The sequence below is a fragment of the Melanerpes formicivorus genome, unplaced genomic scaffold, assembly GCF_026170545.1.
Source record: "Melanerpes formicivorus ecotype bairdi unplaced genomic scaffold, bMelFor1.0.p_v2 SCAF_108, whole genome shotgun sequence".
NCBI lineage: Eukaryota > Metazoa > Chordata > Aves > Piciformes > Picidae > Melanerpes > Melanerpes formicivorus.
Window position 1 is genome coordinate 982,949 of NW_027142460.1, and position 16,109 is coordinate 999,057.

Consider the following 16,109-nt stretch of genomic DNA (forward strand, 5'->3'; position numbering starts at 1 on the left):
CTCTCAATCTCATCCTCCCCCAGCCTGGACTGATCTCTAGGATTGCCCTGAGCCAGGTGCAGGACCTTGCCCTTTGCCTTGTTGAACCTCCTGAGGTTCTCCTCAGCCACCTCTCCAGCCTGGCCAGGTGCCTCTGGATGCCTCCATCCTGTCCTTCAGACTTAGCAACCACAGCACTCAGCTTGGTGTCACCTGCAGACTTGCTGAGGGTGCCTCAGTCTCACTCTCTGTGTCATTCATGAAGACATTGAACAGCCCTGGTCCCACATTGTGCTGCAAGCAGTGCTCAGACATAAACCCCAGAGAGGTCAGTGCTCAGCAGTGGGGAGACTGTAAGAAGCTGAATCTTCATGAGCTCTTGGTCAGCAGGATACTTCCCACAGCTTTCAGCTCTTCCTGAACCCTTCAGGAGATGCCTCTCCACAGGTAGCTGACAGTCCCAAAGAAATGGGGGAAGGGCTGTCTGCCAGCTCTGCCTTCAGCTCTTCTGCCCCAGCTCTGGTTCTCTTTTGGCTCACCTCTGAACTGATGCAAGTTTTCACCACTGGCTTTCCTTAGGAAACCACAGGATGATGTTCTTCCCCTGAGCCCCACAGCACTCCTCTTTTACTTGGAAGTTCAGTTCACCTCACAGCAGCTCAAGATCCACAGATGATGCCAGGTGAAGAGGTGGGAATGCATGGCCCTTAGCAAAAGGCAAGGTCAGCTGGTGCTCATCCTGTCCTGGCTCTCCATACTGAGGCAGGAGGTTGGTCACTTAGGGCCCAGACTGGTGCTACTGGGGGGCCACCCCAGGAGGTTTGGAAAGAAGACACTGAGGTACATAACTAGGTGAGATCAAGATTTAATCAGCAGTTTAGTGAACTCTCCCTCAGGCTGGCTGAGCACACAGCACAGAATTACAGAATCACAGAACTACTGAGGCTGGGAAAGACCTCTGAGATGAGCAAGTCCAAGCTACGACCTAACAGCATGACATCAGCCAACCCATCACCAACAGCTGTTTCAGAGTGGCCACCACCAAGATCTCATTGAGAGTGAAGGAAGAAGCTAAAGAGCAGGCAAGGCACAGAGCAGCCTCCCAAGCTGTGCAATTCTGCTTCCTATTCAAGGCAAAGACATTGAAGACCATTTCAAAACACACATGCTACAGGCTGGACTTCAACCCCCCTGGGGCACAAAGGAACCAGCACTGAAGCCAGGCTTTGAGCTTTGAGTCTGACTTCTACTTAAAGGGTGGTCCTCCCTGTTTCTCCCCCCCAAAAAGAAAGGCCACCCTGTCATTGGGCAGCTGTCAGCTAGAGCAAGCCAAATGGTGCACAGCAGCTGAAGGGTAGGTTGCTGGATTGGGGATTTTTAAAGCCCATCACATGAGCTCCCTGGAGCTTCCCCCCAGAACCTTGGCTTTGGGCCTGGATTTCCAGCAGAAGCAGCAAGGCACAGTTCAGTTTCTGGTTTGTTTAAGTCTCCTTTCCCTGGCTGTGTTTTACCAGACTGCTCACATCTGTCAATCAGCACCACCTTCTGGTGCTGACAGCAGGAGGGAGAGTCTGGAGCTGCCACCAGCAGGTAAGAAACCTGTGAAGAGAGACAAGAGCAAAGTCAAACTCTTCTAAACCCAGAGGTTTAGTCACAGGAAACAGGCAAAGGAACATGGATGCCATGGTGCCAGCCCAGCCTGTTGAACTGCAGGGGCTGAGGAGCAATTTCAGGCATGGTTCAGAGAATGGCAGGGGTTTGGGAGGGACCTCCAGAGATCTTCCAGTCCAACCCCCCTGCCAGAGCAGGAACACCCAGGGCAGGTCACACAGGATGGGGTTGGGAAGTCCCCAGAGCAGGAGACTCCACAAGCTCTCTGGGCAGCCTGCCCCAGGGCTCCAGCACCCTCACCACACACAAGGGCTCCTCAGGTTGAGATGGAACCCCCTGGGTTCCAGCCTGTACCCTGCTGGTCCTTGTCCTGCCACTGGGCACCTTCAGCTTGCCACCCACCCCTCCTGCCTCTTGCAGTCCCTGAGGTAGCTCTGGGCAAGATGTTGACTCCAAAGAGCTGCTCACACAGACTCTCACTTGACAGCAAGGCTCCTGCCCTGCTGCTTCCCCCTCCACTGTGGGCACAAGGACTCAGGGGCCTGTGCGTTGCAGGCTCCTGCTGCCTGAGCAGCCATCTCTCAGCACCTCTGGGGGGCTGGAGGGAATCACCTGAGGGGCCACAGGGCTGCAGCAAGTCAGCCTGTCCTGTGCCATCAGCCCAGCACCTGAGCTGCCACCTTCCTGGCAGCCCCAGGCCTGCTGCCTCGAAGCTTGCTGAGACTGCCAGGCTCCCAGCCCCTGGAGCGTGACTCCACCACCGTGTCCTGCCATGCCAAGCTCTCTGCTGCTCCTGTGAGCTCCTGCACCTGAAGCACTGCCTGAAGCACTCTGAGGGCTGACCTGCTGGGAAGCAGCTCTGTGCAGAAGGATCTGGGAGCGCTGCTGGGGAACAAGCTCACCATGAGCCAGCCATGTGCCCTTGGGGCCCAGCAGGCCCATGGGCCCCTGGGGTCCATTAGGAGTGTGACCAACAGCCCAAGGGAAGATAGAATAGAATAGAATAGAATAGAATAGAATAGAATAGAATAGAATAGAATAGAATAGAATAGAATAGAATAGAACAGAACCAGGTTGGAAGAGACCTTCAAGATCATGGTGTCCAACCTATCAACCAATCCAACACCACCTAAACAACTAACCCATGGCACCAAGCACCCCATCAAGTCTCCTCCTGAACACCTCCAGGGATGGGGACTCCACCACCTCCCCAGGCAGCCCATTCCAATGGGCAATCACTCTCTCTGTGTAGAACTTCTTCCTAACCTCCAGCCTAAACCTCCCCTTGGCACAGCCTGAGACTGTGTCCTCTTGTTCTGGTGCTGGCTGCCTGGGAGAAGAGACCAACCTCTGCCTGGCTACAACCTCCCTTAAGTCAGTTGAAAGTTCTCCTTCTCTACTCTGCCCTGGTGAGGCCACAGTACTGTGTCCAGTTTTGGGCCGGTCAGTTGAAGAGGGGCAGGGAACTACATGAGACAGTGCAGTGGAAGGCCACAAAGACACTGAGGGGGCTGAAGCATCTGTGACAAGGAGAGGCTGAAAGCCCTGGGGCTGCTTAGCCTGGAGCTGAGCAGCACCAGAGGGGATCTGATCAATGCTCAGCAAGAGCTAAAGTGTGGGGGTGAAGAAGCTGGGGCCAGATTCTTCTCAGTGGTGCCCAGGGACAGGAAGAGGGACAATAGGCACAAACTGGAAGGGAGCACACTGCATTGGGTTAGGAACTGGCTGGAGGCTGAGCCCAGAGAGTGGTGGTGAATGGTGCCACAGCCAGCTGGCAGCCAGGCACCAGTGCTGTGCCCCAGGCACCAGTGCTGGGCCCTGTGCTCTTTAACATCTTCATTGATGATCTGGAGGAGGGGATTGAGTCCAGCATCAGTAAATGTGCAGCTGACAGCAAGCTGGGGGCAGGAGTTGATCTGCTGGAGGGTAGAGAGGCTCTGCAGAGGGACCTTGCCAGGCTGGACAGATGGGCAGAGGCCAAGGGCAGGAGATTGAACACATCCAAGTGCCAGGTTCTGCACATTGGCCACAACAACCCCAGGCAGTGCTACAGGCTGGGGTCAGAGTGGCTGAGAGCAGCCAGGCAGAGAGGGACCTGGGGGTGCTGGTCGATGGTAGGCTGAACATGAGCCTGCAGTGTGCCCAGGGGGCCAAGAAGGCCAAGGGCATCCTGGCCTGCATCAGGAAGAGTGTGGCCAGCAGGAGCAGGGAGGTCATTCTGCCCCTGGACACTGCACTGGTTAAGCTACTCCATGAGTCCTGAGTCCAGTTCTGGGCCCCTCAGTTTAGGAAGGAGGTTGAGCTGCTGGAAGGTGTCCAGAGAAAGGCAACAAAGCTGGGGAGGGGTCTGGAGCACAGCCCTGTGAGGAGAGGCTGAGGGAGCTGGGGTTGCTTAGCCTGGAGAAGAGGAGGCTCAGGGGAGACCTTCTTGCTCTCTCCAACTCCCTGAAGGGAGGTTGTAGACAGGTGGGGGTTGGTCTCTTCTCCCAGGCAGCCAGCACCAGAACAAGAGGACACAGTCTCAGGCTGTGCCAGGGGAGGTTTAGGCTGGGGGTTAGGAGGAAGTTCTACACAGAGAGAGTGATTGCCCATTGGAATGGGCTGCCTGGGGAGGTGGTGGAGTCCCCATCCCTGGAGGTGTTCAGCAGGAGACTTGATGGGGTGCTTGGTGCCATGGGTTAGTTGTTTAGGTGGTGTTGGATGATAGCTTGGACACCATGATCTTGAAGGTCTCTTCCAACCTGGTCTATTCCATGTATGTAGAGGAAGTTTCACCTAGACCTCAGGAAACACTTCTTTGGTGTGATGGTGCTGGAACTCTGGAGCAGGCTCCCCAGAGAGGTTGTGCAGTCTCCTTTCTCTGGAGACTTTTCAACCCCCCTAGACACAATCCTGTGCAAGCAGCTCTATGCAGACCTGCTGTGGCAGGAGGGGTTGGACTGGATGATCCCTGGAGGTCCCTTCCAACCCCTATCATCCTGGGAGTCTGATCATGTTACCTCTGTGCTTTCACTGTAACACATCAGCTATGGAAACCTGCACACCTTTGAGCCCTGCCACACAGGCAAAGAGGATGCCAGGGTGACCTGCTGCATGGGGACAGGAATCAACAAAGCTTCATCACATTGCAGCCAAACCTTTTTGCTGAGGGAAAAACCAAACCCCAACCCACCACTGAAGTGATAACCACTGAGGCAGACTGAACTCAAAGCTGCTCCTGTGGGCTGCTGCAGAACACAGGTGAGGTTCAAGCACCCTTGTACAGGGGAGCTGGCAAAGCCTGGGGCTTCTTGTCTCCACTGCCCTTCTCTGGGGATGCCTGATAGAGGTCAGCCTGCAGAGGCAGCTGCACCCTGTGCTGCCCACAGCTGCTGAGGCATGCACAGGACACGCTCCACTCGTGGTTTAGTTGATCAGATGGTGCTGGGTGATAGGTTGGACTTGATGATCTCAAAGGTCTTTTCCAACCTGGTTAATTCTGTCCTATTCTTACTGCAGAGCCTTTTGCTGCAGGCTGTGGCACAGGAGGATGGCTCCAGGCATTGCTACCCTTGCAGTGCTAAGGGAGGGGGGTGGGGAGACTGTGCTACACCGAAGTTTCTTGAGTGGGAAAGCAGGCTGGGGTGAGAGTTTGGGAGCCCCATACAAGAAGGAGATGGACATGGTAGAATGTGTCCTGAGAAGGGCCAAGAGGATGAGCAGAGGGCTGAAGCTGCTCTGCTATGGAGACAGACTGAGAGAGCTGGGGTTGCTCAGGCTGGAGACCAAGGAGACCTTCTGGTGGCCTTGCAGTGTCTGAAGCAGGCTGCAAGAAATCTGGGGAGGGACTTGTGAGGGTGTTAGGACTGGGGGCAATGAAGCAAAACTACAAGTGTGGAGATTGAGATTGGATGTGAGGAAGAAGTTGTTGCCCATGAAGGGTGGTGAGAGCCTGGCACAGGTTGCCCAGGGAGGTGGTGGCAGCCTCCTGCCTGGAGGTGTTTGCAGCCAGGCTGGAGGTGGCTGTGAGCAACCTGCTGTGGTGTGAGGTGTCCCTGCCCATGGCAGGGGGCTGGGACTGGCTGAGCCTTGAGGTCCCTTCCAACCCTGACAGCTCTGTGATTCTATGACAGTGTCAGCTGTAGCCTCTCCCTGCAAACAGAGCATCAGAGAGAGAATCCACACCTGGACACTTATGTTGCCATTTACAGGATGCCATTTTCTCCTGCTGGATGCTGGGAGGGATCCAGCCCATGCTGCTTCATCTGCACCGCGATGTCGAACAAGTAGTCGTAGCACTCGCACCTGGAACGAGAGGGAGAAGAGTTCTGCACCCTGCTGAGCATGGACCCTGGGATAGGACAAGGGGCAGTGGATATAAACTGCAGCACAGGAGGTTCCAGCTCAGCATGAGGAGGAACTTCTTCCCTGTGAGGCTCCCAGAGCCCTGGAGCAGGCTGCCCAGAGAGGTTGTGGAGTCTCCTTCTCTGGAGCCTTCCCAGCCCTGTCTGGATGTGTTCCTGTGTGACCTGTGCTGGATTCTGTGGTGCTGCCCTGGCAAGGAGGGTTGGATTTGATGATCTCCAGAAGTCCCTTCCAACCCCTAACATCCTCTGATCCTGTTCCTGGGAAGAGCACCCTGCAGTGCTAAAGCAGGCTCCAGTTTTACCACTTCTCATGAAAATGGATGGTTCTCTCCCCTCAGCTTCACAGCCCCAGGGTGACAGTCTGACCACACAGCTCTCTCAGCATCTACTTCCATGGAAAGTGCCCAGCATTTTCTCTACCTGATCCTGCTTTTCTATCAGTAAATGAAGAAATAAATTCCCCAAATGGGACTAGAGAATGCTACCCAAACAGGAGGAGAGGCACAAAGGTGATCCAAGGGCTGGAGCACCTCTGCTGTCAGGACAGGCTGAGGGAGCTGGGGGTGTTCAGCCTGGAGAAGACCTTTAGAGCTGCATTTCAATACCTGAAGGGATGCTCCAGGAAGGCAGCAGAGGGATTTTTCATGAGGGTGTCCAGAGACAGGAGAAGGGGGAATGGTTTGAAGCAGAGGCAGAGCAGGGCTAGGTTGGAAGTTGGAGAGGATGAGCTCTGAGGTGCCTTCCAACCTGAGCCACTCTGTGACTCTGTTGGCAGCTGTCATACAAAAGCAGAGATTGCTGCAGGTTTCTCATGGGGAGGGATGTGCCCATGTGAAAGAAAACCTCTGCAACTCTATCAGCCAGCAATGGTATGAGAGGAAAACCAAGTGGCAGAATCAGGGCTAGAATCCATTCCCAACAGCTCCCCAGACATTCATGGTATCACAGTATCAGTCAGGGTTGGAAGGGACCACAAGGATCAGCCAGTTCCAACCCCCCTGCCATGGGCAGGGACACCCCACACTAGATCAGGGAGACCAGAACTTACTGCTGTCTAATCCCTTCTCCCATGGGTTGGACTAGGGCTGTATGGATTAGATAGGACTAGGGGGAATGGATCCAAGCTAGAGGAAGGCAGATTTAGATTAGATGTTGGGAAGTTCTTTACCACAAGGGTGGTGAGACACTGAAAGAGCTTGCCCAAAGAGGTGATGGAAACCCCATCCCTGGAAGTTTTTAAGGCCAGGCTGGATGAGGCTCTGGCCAGGCTGATCTAGTGTGAGGTGTCCCTTAGCATGGCAGGGGGGTTGGAACTGGATGATCCTGGAGGGTCCTGTGTGGAGTGGGAAACATTTGAAGTCTTGAAAAATAAACTATTTATTTCCTTTTTTTTTTTTTTAATAAGAATTACAGAATCTGAGATACCAGCTTGGAAGGGCCCTCCAGAATCATCTGGTCCAACCTTTCTAGCTAATAGTTTAGTTTCTCTGGACACTTTCCAGCCTGTCTGCATCTTTGCTCATACAGCAGCGACCAAAACTGAATGCAGTGCTCCAGGCGTGGTTCTGAGTTCAGACAACTTCAGAGGGGATCTCATCAACAGCTATAAATACCTGAGGGGTGAGTGTCAAGTGGAGGGGGCCAAGCTCTTTTTGGTGGTACACAGTTGTAAGACAAGAAACAATGGGCTCAAGCTTGAACATGGAAGATCTCACTTCAACATGAGGAGAAACGTCTTTGCAGTGAGTGTAACGGAGCCCTGGAGCAGGCTGCCCAGAGAGGTTGTGGAGTCTCCTGCCCTGGAGACATTCAAAACCCAATTGGATGCATTCCTGTGCAGCCTACCCTGGGTGATCCTGCTTTGGCAGGGGGGTTGGTCCCAATGATCTCTTGAGGTCCCTTCCAACCTGTAATGTACTGTGATAATGTGAAATCCTTTATCCTTTCTTGGAAATATGTATGATAGAATCAGTCAGGGTTGGAAGGGACCACAAGGATCATCCAGTTCCAACCCCCCTGCCATGGGCAGGGACACCCCACACTAGATCAGCCTGGCCACAGCCTCAGCCAGCCTGGCCTTAAACACTTCCAGGGACAGGGCCCCAACCACCTCCCTGCACAACCCATGCCAGGGCTTCACCACTCTCATGGGGAAGAACTTCCTCCTCCCCTCCAGCCTCATTCTCCCCACCTCCAGCTTCATTCCATTCCCCCTAGTCCTATCACTGCCTGAGATCCTGAGCAGTCCCTCCCCAGCCTTCCTGGAGCCCCCTTCAGATCCTGGAAGGCCACAAGGAGGTCACCTGGGAGCCTTCTCTTCTCCAGACTGAACAGCCCCAACTCCTTCAGTCTGTCCTCACAGGAGAGGTGCTCCAGCCCTCTGCTCATCCTCCTGGCCCTGCTCTGCACACCTTCCAGCCCCTCCAGATCCCTCTTGTCACAGGGGCTCCAGAACTGGAGGCAGGACTCCAGGTGGGGTCTCCCCAGGGCTGAGCAGAGGGGGAGAATCACCTCCCTTGCCCTGCTGGCCACACTTCTCCTGCTGCAGCCCAGGCTCTGGTTGGCTTTGCGGGCTGCAAGTGCACACTGAGAGCTCCTGGTGAGCTTTTTGTGGTGTCCTTACGGAATGTTAGGTATCATTCAGAAGAAATCTGTCATGCTTGGGGCATATTTCAAGCCTCATATTGGAATAGAAATATTGTGGGAGATCACAAATTGAAGAGATTTGCTGATCTAGCAATATTTGGGAGGATCCTGATCCTTCCAACAATTAGAATTATTTGGTATTTTTAAAACAAGGACACTTGTCTCCTCTGGAGACATTCCAACCCCCCCTGGACATCTTCCTGTGTGACCTATTCTAGGTGACCCTGCTGTGGCAGGGGGGTTGGACTGGATGAGCTTTCAAGGTTCCTTCCAACCCCTAACACTCTGTGATCCTACTGCAGAACAAAGCCCTGTACCAACAGGACACCCTCTCTGTGCCCATTGCATTCAGAAGAGATCTCTGGCTCTAAGAGTCCTGGAAGGTATCACAGTATCACCAAGGCTGGGAGAGACCTCAAAGATCATCCAGTGCCCAGAACTGGACACAGGTGGCCAAGAGGGCCAAGGGCATCCTGGCCTGCATCAGGAAGAGCACCTAAGTTGAAGGCCACTGAGCCTGTGAGGTGTAAGAGCAACAGCTGCTCCACTGCCAGCCTGGACTCACATTGTCTTTGCTTTCTCCCACGTCTCTCCCCAGACGTAGACGCCGTGGCGCCGCACCAGCACCGCGCAGGAGTCGGGGTACGCCTCCATGGCACGAGCCATCCTCTCCTTCAGGTCCTGCTCCTCTGGGGTGTTCTCCACAATGGGAACCACCAGGGTGTCATCATAGCTGGAAGAGACATGGATGATGGGTTTCAAACCAGTGCTGTCTGTGGATGCAGGAAACCTCTCCTTCAAGAAGCAGGAGTGAATGGCTGGCTACAGGAGGGCAGGGGATGCTGTCTGTGTGGTGGGTTGAAGTTCCCCCCCCCAGCATTACCTCTGCCAGACCAGAAGGCAGAAGCAACTGAAGCTGTATTTATAGGCAAGAAATACACTCTGCAATGGAATGCAGTGAATGTGTACAGCATAGCCAGGAGTTGTTAGGAGCAGATGTTGGTCAGTGAGAGGGCTGAAGGGCTCTGCAGAGGGACCTCGACCAACTGGACAGATGGGCAGAGGCCAACAGGATGGCATTCAACAAGTCCAAGTGCCAGGGGCTGCACTTTGGCCACAGCAACCCCATGCAGAGCTACAGGCTGGGGTCAGAGTGGCTGAGAGCTGCCAACCAGAGAGGGACCTGGGGGTGCTGATTGACAGCTGGCTGAACATGAGCCAGCAGTGTGCCCAGGCAGCCAAGAGAGCCAATGGCATCCTGGCCTGCATCAGGAACAGTGTGGCCAGCAGGAGCAGGGAGGTCATTGTGCCCTGTGCTCAGCACTGGTTAGGCCACACCTTGAGTCCTGTGTCCAGTTCTGGGCCCCTCAGTTTCAGAAGGACATTGAGAGACTTGAAGGTGTCCAGAGAAGGGCAACAAGGCTGGGGAGAGGCCTTGAGCACAGCCCTGTGAGGAGAGGCTGAGGGAGCTGGGGTTGCTTAGCCTGGAGAAGAGGAGGCTCAGGGGAGACCTCATTGCTCTCTACAACTGCCTGAAGGGAGGTTGTAGCCAGGTGGGGGTTGGTCTCTTCTCCCAGGCAGCCAGCAGCAGAACAAGAGGACACAGTCTCAAGCTGTGCCAGGGGAGGTTTAGGCTGGAGGTGAGGAGAAAGTTCTTCACTGAGAGAGCCCATTGGGATGTGCTGCCCAGGGAGGTGGTGGAGTCCCCATGCCTGGAGGTGTTCAAGAGGGGATTGGATGTGGCACTTGGAGCCATGGTCTGGTCATGAGGTCTGTGATGACAGGTTGGACTTGATGATCTTTGAGGTCTCTTCCAACCTTGGTGATCCTGTGAGACTGTGAAATGCAAGGAGCCCACATTTAGCCAAACCTTCTCCCAAAAAGTGTCCTGTGTCAGAGTGGCCCTTTCAAAGCTATTGACCATAGAGCTGTTCTCCTGCTGAAGCCCAAAGTAAAGCTGCTCTGGCCTCACTGGGCTCCTCTTTAGGCCAACAGACACTTCTCATTATCCCATCCATACCACTCTCCTGGAAACCCCCCAGAGAAGGCTTATGGCATTAAACCCAACACATCCTCAGCCTCTTCTCTTGAAAGATCCCATTCTGTGCTCACAGAACCCCAGAGAGGCAGAGCTTGGAAGGGACCTCCAGAGATCTTCCAGTCCAATCCCCTGCCAGAGCAGGAGCACCCAGGGCAGGTCACACAGGATGGGGTTGGGAAGTCCCCAGAGCAGGAGACTCCACAAGCTCTCTGGCCAGCCTGCCCCAGGGCTCCAGCACCCTCACCACACACAAGGGCTCCTCAGGTTGAGATGGAACCCCCTGGGTTCCAGCCTGTACCCTGCTGGTCCTTGTCCTGCCACTGGGCACCTTCAGCTTGCCACCCACCCCTCCTGCCTCTTGCAGTCCCTGAGGTAGCTCTGGGCAGGATGTTGACTCCAAAGAGCTGCTCACACAGACTCTCACTTGACAGCAAGGCTCCTGCCCTGCTGCTTCCCCCTCCACTGTGGGCACAAGGACCCAGGGGCCTGTGTGTTGCAGGCTCCTGCTGCCTGAGCAGCCATCTCTCAGCACCTCTGGGGGGCTGGAGGGAATCACCTGAGGGGCCACAGGGCTGCAGCAAGTCAGCCTGTCCTGTGCCATCAGCCCAGCACCTGAGCTGCCACCTTCCTGGCAGCCCCAGGCTCCCAGCCCCTGGAGCGTGACTCCACCACCGTGTCCTGCCATGCCAAGCTCTCTGCTGCTCCTGTGAGCTCCTGCACCTGAAGCACTGCCTGAAGCACTCTGGGGGCTGACCTGCTGGGAAGCAGCTCTGTGCAGAAGGATCTGGGAGCGCTGCTGGGGAACAAGCTCACCATGAGCCAGCCATGTGCCCTTGGGGCCCAGCAGGCCCATGGGCCCCTGGGGTCCATTAGGAGTGTGACCAACAGCCCAAGGGAAGTTCTCCTGAGGGAGTTTTGAATCTCTCTTGAGAAAGAGACTCCCTAAGCTCTCTGGGCAGTCTGCCCCTACACCTCCCTCACCATAAAGAAGTGTCTCCTCATGCTGAGGTGGAACCTGCTGTCTCATGGCCCTCTCATCTAACCCACTGGAGCTCTCCCCTGAGGCTGTGATGGGAGACACCCTCCAAAGCCTTGCTGCAGTCACAGCAGACACCACCCACTGCTCTCCCTCCCCCTCACCTGCCCACACAGGTTATCACATTGGCCAGGCAAGGTGGCCCCTTAGTGAATTCCTGCTACCTACTCCTGATAACCTTCTTTTCTTCCATGTGCTTGGAGATGGCCTCCAGAATGAGCTCTTCCATCACCTTTCCAGGGTTGGGGGTGAGGCTGACTGCTTGGGAGTCTCCTGGGTCTTTTTTCTGGCCATTTTTGAAGCCTGCAGTGTCATTGGCCCTCTCCCATTCCTCAGGCACCTCCCCTGTTCTCCATGACCTCTCAGAAATGACTCAGCAGCACCACCAGCAGCTCCCTCAGCATGTGTGGGTGCACCCATCAGGGCCCAGGGATTGGTGCACTTTCACTCACACTGTCACAGGGTCACCCAGGTTGGAAGAGACCTCGAGGATCATCGAGTCCAACCTGTCACCACAGACCTCATGACTAGACCATGGCACCAAGTGCCACATCCAATCCCCTCTTCAACACCTCCAGGGATGGGGACTCCACCACCTCCCTGGGCAGCACATCCCAATGGTGAATGACTCTCTCAGTGAAGAACTTTCTCCTCACCTCCAGCCTAAACCTCCCCTGGCACAGCTTGAGACTGTGTCCTCTTGTTCTGCTGCTGGCTTCCTGGGAGAAGAGACCAACCCCCACCTGGCTACAACCTCCCTTCAGGGAGTTGGAGAGAGCAATGAGGTCTCCCCTGAGCCTCCTCTTCTCCAGGCTAAGCAACCCCAGCTCCCTCAGCCTCTCCTCACAGGGCTGTGCTCAAGGCCTCTCCCCAGCTTTGTTGCCCTTCTCTGGACACCTTCAAGTCTCTCAATGTCCTTCCTAGCTTGAGGGGCCCAGAACTGGACACAGGACTCAAGGTGTGGCCTAACCAGTGCAGTGTACAGGGGCAGAATGACCTCCCTGCTCCTGCTGGCCACACTCTTCCTGATGCAGGCCAGGATGCCCTTGGCCTTGTTGGCTGCCTGGGCACACTGCAGGCTCATGTTCAGCCTACCATCAACCAGCACCCCCAGGTCTCTCTCTGCCTGGCTGCTCTCAGCCACTCTGACCCCAGCCTGTAGCACTGCCTGGGGTTGCTGTGGCCAATGTGCAGCACCTGGCACTTGGATGTGTTCAATCTCCTGCCCTTGGCCTCTGCCCATCTGTCCAGCCTGGCAAGGTCCCTCTGCAGAGCCTCTCTACCCTCCAGCAGATCAACTCCTGCCCCCAGCTTGCTGTCAGCTGCACATTTACTGATGCTGGACTCAATGCCCTCCTCCAGATCATCAATCAAGATATTGAACAGGCTGGGGCCCAGCACTGATCCCTGGGGCACACCACTGGTGCCTGGCTGCCAGCTGGCTGTGGCACCATTCACCACCACTCTCTGGGCTCAGCCTCCAGCCAGTTCCTAACCCAGCTCAGAGTGCTGCTGTCCCAGCCAGGGGCTGACAGCTTGGCCAGGAGTTGGCTGTGGGGGATGGTGGCAAAGGCCTTGCTGAGGTCTAGGCAGACCACATCCACAGCCTGCCCCACATCCACCAGGCAGTGCTCTGGGCATGGAAGGAGATCAGGTTGGTCAGGCAGGAGCTGCCCTTCCTAACTCCATGCTGCTGCTGAGAAGAAGGCAGAGCTGGCAAGTCAGCCAGAAGTGAATGGAGGCTCACAGTCCCACAGCAGACAGGCTGCAGGCTCCCCTGCCAAAAGGCAACACAGAGCTACCAAACAATGAAGCTCACAAGCTGGAAAGAACTTTGGCATTTCCATGTCTCCTCTGCCTGTCAGGTAGTACAGAAATGCTGTTTGCAGATCCCAGCTCAAGCCTCTGTGGGTGGAGCCCTCCAAACAAGCCATCACACATACTCTGGAATAGCTGAGCACTGAGCTCAGGGCTCAGCCTTGCACAGCAATAACAGGAGCATTCAGGAGCTTGAGTTTGCTTTCAAAGGCTGTCAAGTCAAAGCTCAAATCCTCCACTCTCCTGACATGCCCTGAACTAGCACAGGCAATGCCACATGAAGTCCACCCAAAGGTAGCTTGTACCTTATCAATCCAAGCCAGAGCTGGCTGGCTCTGGTTTCAGTGGAACACTGCAGGGCTGTGCAACATCTCTGCTCCTGAGAGATTTGTCAGGGCAGGGCTCTTTGGCTTCTGAAGCTCAACAGGCCACAATACCCTTGACAGGACAGGATTTTATCTCAGAACTCTTCCACAGGCTTCAGACCCTCTTAGAGAATCCAAGCCAATGACTGATTAGCTCAGAGGACTTCTTCCTTCTTATTCCACTTTGACAGACTCACAGGATGTTAGAGGTTGGGAGGCACCTCCAGAGATCACCCAGTCCAAGCCCCCTGCCAGAGCAGAGCACCCAGGGCAGCTCACACAGGAACACAGCCAGGGGGGGTTGGAAAGGCTCCAGAGCAGGAGACTCCACAGCCTCTCTGGGCAGCCTGCTCCAGGCTCCAGCACCCTCACAGCCACAAAGGTTTCCCTTCTCTTCCCCTGGCACCTCCTCTGCTCCAGCTTGCCCCCAGTGCCCCTTGTGCTGCCCTTGCACATCCCTGAGCAGAGCCTGGCTCTGGCCTCCAGCACTGCCCTGCACATCTTGATCCCCAGCACTGAGGGCAGCCCTCAGGCTCCTCTGCTCCAAGCTCCAAGCCCCAGCTCCCTCAGCCTGTGCTCACAGGAGATGTTGCACTGCCTGCAGCAGCTTAGTGCCTCTGGGCTGGACTCTCTCAGGCAGTTCCCTGAGGTCCTCCTTGACCTGAGGGGCTCAGAATTGGCCACAGTATTCCAGATGTGACCTGACCAGGGCAGAGCAGAGGGACAGGAGAACCTCCCTGCATCTACTCACAACAGCCCTTCGAGTCCAGCCCAGGATGCCCTTGGCCTTCTTGGCCACAAGGGCACATTGCCAGCTTATGGTCAACCTTCCACCCACCAGGACCCCCAGATCCCTTTCCCCAGAGCTGCTCTCCACCAGATCATTTACAGAGTTTACCACTCAGCTCCAGTGACTTCAGACTGGAGGAAACAAAGGACCAAGCAAGAAGAGAACAGCAAGGCAGAGTATGAGAGACAGTACCGGTGGTAGCCTCCTGAGCTGCACTTCTGGATTCCTTTTATCATCTCCTGGTGGGTTATGATGAACTCACTCCCTGGGTACAGAAGGGTAGCCATGACAGCAGCCTTGGAGTGAGTGTGGATCACTGCCCCTGCCCCTAAAAACACAGCAAGAAACACAAAGAACATCTTGAGAATTCATCTGGAGATGTGCTCATTAAGGACATGTCCCTGACAGACCTGGCTCACTCCACAGCACCATGCAATGGCCTGGCCTGAGGGCACCTCAGAGACCAGCTCCAGCAGGGACACCTCTCAGCTAGACTCAGCTGCTCCAGGCCTCATCCAACCTGGCCTTGACCAGGCAGGAGGCAGCCACAGCCTCCCTGGGCAGCCTGTTCCAGAGTCTCATCACCCTGGTACTGCAGAACTTCTTCCTCAGCTCCAGTCACACCCTGCTCTGCCTCAGCTTCAAACCATTCCCCCTTGGCCTGGCTCTGGACACCCCCCTGGAAAATCCCTCTGCAGCCTTCCTGTAGGATCCCTTCAGGTCCTGGCAGGCAGCTCAAAGGTCCCCCTGGAGCCTTCTCCTCTGCAGGCTGCACACCCCCAGCTCCCTCAGCCTGTGCTCACAGCAGAGGTGCTGCAGCCCTTGGATCACCTTTGTGGCCTCCTCTGGCCTCATTCAAGGTATTTAAATGTTTCAGAACAGATTAATACTTGGTCAAGGCTGGAGGTCCCTGACTGCCATTCTAAGTCCAATTGCAGGCTTTGGTTTTTTCCTGTGGAGACTCCTGCTGCCAAAGTGAAGAACTGGTCACCCTTGTCAGCATGGAGAGAGAGAAAGAGAGAGAGAAAGAAAGGGGGGAAAGGGAGCCTCCTCCTCTCCAGGCTGAACACCCCCAGCTCCCTCTGGCTGTTCTCACAGCAGAGCTGCTCCAGCCTTGAATCATCTTTGTGGCCCCCTATGGCCTCTCTCCAACACCTCTGTGTCCTTCTAATGATGAGAGCAAAGGGGTTTAGGCTGTGCCAGGGAAGGTTTAGGTTGGACAGCAGTGAGGGGTTGGAACAGGCTGCCCAGGGAGCTGGTGGAGTCACCATAGTATCACAGTATCAGTCAGGGTTGGAAGGGACCACAAGAATCAGCCAGTTCCAACCCCCCTGCCATGGGCAGGGACACCCCACACTAGATCAGCCTGGCCACAGCCTCAGCCAGCCTGGCCTTAAACACCTCCAGGGACAGGGCCCCAACCACCTCCCTGCACAACCCAGTCCAGGGCTTCACCACTCTCATGGGCAAGAACTTC

The 16,109-nt window shown here is 55.5% G+C and overlaps 1 protein-coding gene across 1 annotated transcript in view; it reads right to left on the reverse strand.

The window, feature by feature from the left end:
• Positions 1-828: 828 nt before the first annotated feature.
• APIP (APAF1 interacting protein) overlaps positions 829-16,109 on the reverse strand; it is a 29,741-nt gene continuing 14,460 nt past the window's right edge. The window contains exons 5-8 of the mRNA XM_068166838.1: positions 14,825-14,960; positions 9,148-9,315; positions 5,755-5,874; positions 829-1,578 (exon numbers count right to left, since the gene is read on the reverse strand). Coding sequence (XP_068022939.1) covers positions 5,775-5,874; positions 9,148-9,315; positions 14,825-14,960 — 404 coding nt within the window. The 3' untranslated portion in view covers positions 829-1,578; positions 5,755-5,774. The remainder of the gene's footprint in view (positions 1,579-5,754; positions 5,875-9,147; positions 9,316-14,824; positions 14,961-16,109) is intronic.